At 44.4% G+C, this 3,206-nt stretch overlaps 1 protein-coding gene across 1 annotated transcript; it reads left to right on the top strand.

Annotated features, from left to right (window-relative positions):
• Positions 1-1,875: 1,875 nt before the first annotated feature.
• On the top strand, positions 1,876-2,556 carry LOC138901535 (uncharacterized). The gene has a single exon (XM_070189307.1). It carries the CDS (start codon positions 1,876-1,878, stop codon positions 2,554-2,556), a length of 681 nt encoding a protein of 226 aa, XP_070045408.1.
• Positions 2,557-3,206: the final 650 nt, after the last annotated feature.

Genomic DNA, 3,206 nt, shown 5'->3' with positions numbered 1-3,206 from the left:
TGGTTGTTAGAGCATCTTCAAAGAAGACAGTACCGTCAGAAATTTCCGTGGCGACCATGGAATGACCACATAGCCTTTCACCATCCAAAAAGAATGACTTTCTTCCCAGACAGGTTTGCACAACCAGAAAACGCCGTGGATTGGGTACACTTCTTTAGCAATTTGATTGATGATAAGGTCCATTGGATGTTCGAGTGGTTCCCTACTAGCGAGTTCATCATCAGGTCCAGGGATGTTCCTCACTTAGTGCTGATCGGGTTGAGGGATATCTATCCTTATGCTCCTATCAGGGTCATAAGACAGACTGGGAGAAAACAAGTCATACCGCGAGTTTCTAAGATGGTTCACTACAAAGCAGACTTTCAGGGTGGTGCCATTCCATCCAAGTGTGAGGCCCAACATATGTGGCATCTGAAGATTATTGTGGAAAAGGATACCATCGAACCATATCGGTACCACGCCGGTCATGTGTATTTCTACCTATCATGGTTGGATGATGACATAGCAGGAGAAGTCGAGCCAGGGATCGATCGAGGAAACAGGGTCATAGACGATGCTGCTGAAGCACAAGTAAAATACAAAAGGTTGTGCAAGAGAATCCTTGAGTCTGAAGCCAGACATTTGGAACAACACAAGATAGACATGGAATCAATCAATGAATGGAGGGAAGTTACTACAAAATCAACAGAGAGGATGGAGTACTTAAAGTAGAGTCTGATGGAACTTGAAGGGAATATGAGGAAAAGGATCATGGATTGTCAGAATGTAGAGGGCAACGAAGGAGGACACCTAGCAAAGGCGTATCTGCTGCTGGACATGCGCGACCTGGGGAATCTGATTGATGGGGTCAAGAAGGCCAAGCTTGGAAAGGGTCCCTCCGGGACCAAATAGAATAGAATTGTTGTTTATTTGCTTTTCTAGAATCGTTTTAGAAATTGATTGTAATAAGGAAAATGCCACTAGCAACTCTTTTAATTATTGTCATTATAGGGGGTTTGATCTATTTATTACATTAATGAAATGAGGCAGTTATCGGCATCAAGTTTCTCCAAATCTATGTGTCGCTAGGCCTACCTCAGGCACAATGAGGTCCCTAAAAATTAGGATGCGAATTTATAATTCCGCAATACATGTTTAAATACTACAAATATCCTTCCAAAATCCCCTACTGACTTGTTTACCTTTTTTCTTTTCTTTGTTTTGATTATTCCCATCCCCTAAAGTTGGTTCTTGCATACTGGCATCATCAGTGTATCATAACAGATCCAGAGGCCCTCCACCTCCTCCTTCAAGTGATCTTAAAAGTAAGAGAAAGACTAAGATGGATGACATGAGTGGTATCAGGAAAGATAACGCTGCGCATGCGAAAAATATTGAAACTTCAGATGGTCGGAGTACTCCTGCACAGAATGATTTGGTTCTACGGTTGGAGCAGAAAATACTGGAATTGCAAGGGGAACTTGAGTAGGTCCGCAACTTGGCAAACCTCTCCCTCACCTTAAACGTCCCGGATATTATCCAAAAGAACGCCCAAAACCCAGGACCTCCTCAAAACACACCAAACCAACATCCACAAAATCCTCCCGCACCTCATAGTACGCCACACCTCCTCAAAATCCTAACCCTCAACCAATGCCAACTCCTCCTCAACACCAATATCTTCCGACTCAGTATCCACAAACTACTACCTACCATACTCCTCAAAATACACCGCAACCTACCCCCGATCCGTAGAACTCAACCAATGATCATCACTACATCCAAATCCCCGGTATCCACCAAAGTAACCCCATATATGTAGAAACCCTACCTCACCACACTCAACAAACCCCATACACACTGGAATCCTCCGAGAAGGACCTGCTCATCAAGAATATGGCAGAGGAACTTAAGAAGCTCACAAGCCGAGTCCATGGTGTCGAAGGGGGTAAAGGCATTGAGGGTTTGAATAATGAAGATATGTGTATTCAGCCAGACGTAGAACTGCCGAAGGGTTATAAACCTCCTAAGTTCGAGATGTTTGACGGAACAGGTGACCCAAAAGTGCATCTAAGGACATATCGTGACAAGCTCGTAGGAGTTGGAAAAGATGAAAGGATTCGCATGAAACTGTTCATGAGAAGCCTCACTGGAGACGCCCTATCGTGGTACATCAGCCAAAATCCAAAGAAGTGGGTTAGCTGGGTAAGCATGGCATCGGATTTCATGGATCGGTTCAGGTTTAATACGGAGAATGCGCCAGATGTCTTCTATATCCAGAAACTCAAGAAGAAGCCAACAGAGACTTTTCGAGAGTATGCTACTCGATGGAGATCGGAAGCTGCAAAAATAAGGCCAGCATTGGAAGAAGAGCAGATGAACAAGTTCTTCGTCCGGGCCCAGGATCCACAATACTACGAAAGGTTAATGGTTATCGAGAATCACAAAATCTCCGACATCATCAAATTAGGGGAAAGGATTGAAGAAGGAATCAAGAGCGGAATGGTAACTAATTTTGAGGCATTACATGCTACAAATAAAGCATTGCAGTCAGGGGGTATATCCAAGAAGAAATAAGTAGAGGCCGTGATGGTAGCCCAACGTCTAAAATATCCTCTTACATACCAAATACCTCCACCCATATATCAGCCTTCACCTCCCAAAAATCCACAACCCGCCACTACCTACCACACTTATAACACCCAGCCAGCATATTATCACTCATCGCCAGCCCGCCAAAACTATCAGAAACCCAGACCAAATTTCAACCGCAGGCCACCCAGACAATACACCCCTATTGTTGAACCCATCGATCAATTATACGAGAGACTGAAAGTTGCTGGATATGTCACCCCTATTCCCGCTGTTGCCATGGAAAACTCCTCTCAATGGGTCAATCCAAACAAAACATGTGCCTACCACTCCGACATGAAAGGTCATACCATTAATGAATGTCACACGCTAAAAGACAAGATCCAGACACTAATCGATACCAAGGTTATACAAGCAAAGTAGGCTGCACCTAATATCTGCAACAATCCCCTCCCGGATCATAGGGGCGAGGGAGTAAATGTGATAGAGACTGATGAAGAATGGGACCCAGAAGGGTCGATTGGGCTTATTCGAGAAGGGGATGACCCAAAGAAACCTGCGGTCACACTTACTCCTATTGTGGTACATATACAACCACCAGTTGAATTTGAAGTAGCCGCACCAACCCCGTTCGA

This window comes from Nicotiana tomentosiformis, chromosome 11 (genome assembly GCF_000390325.3).
Source record: "Nicotiana tomentosiformis chromosome 11, ASM39032v3, whole genome shotgun sequence".
In the NCBI taxonomy this organism is placed as follows: Eukaryota; Viridiplantae; Streptophyta; class Magnoliopsida; order Solanales; family Solanaceae; genus Nicotiana; species Nicotiana tomentosiformis.
Note: the sequence above shows the minus strand (reverse complement) of the source record. Positions and strands in the feature narration are given on the sequence as shown.

Coding starts and splice junctions, on each gene's coding strand:
- LOC138901535 (XM_070189307.1), top strand. CDS start 1,876: ATGGCAGAGGAACTTAAGAAGCTCACAAGCCGAGTCCATGGTGTCGAA.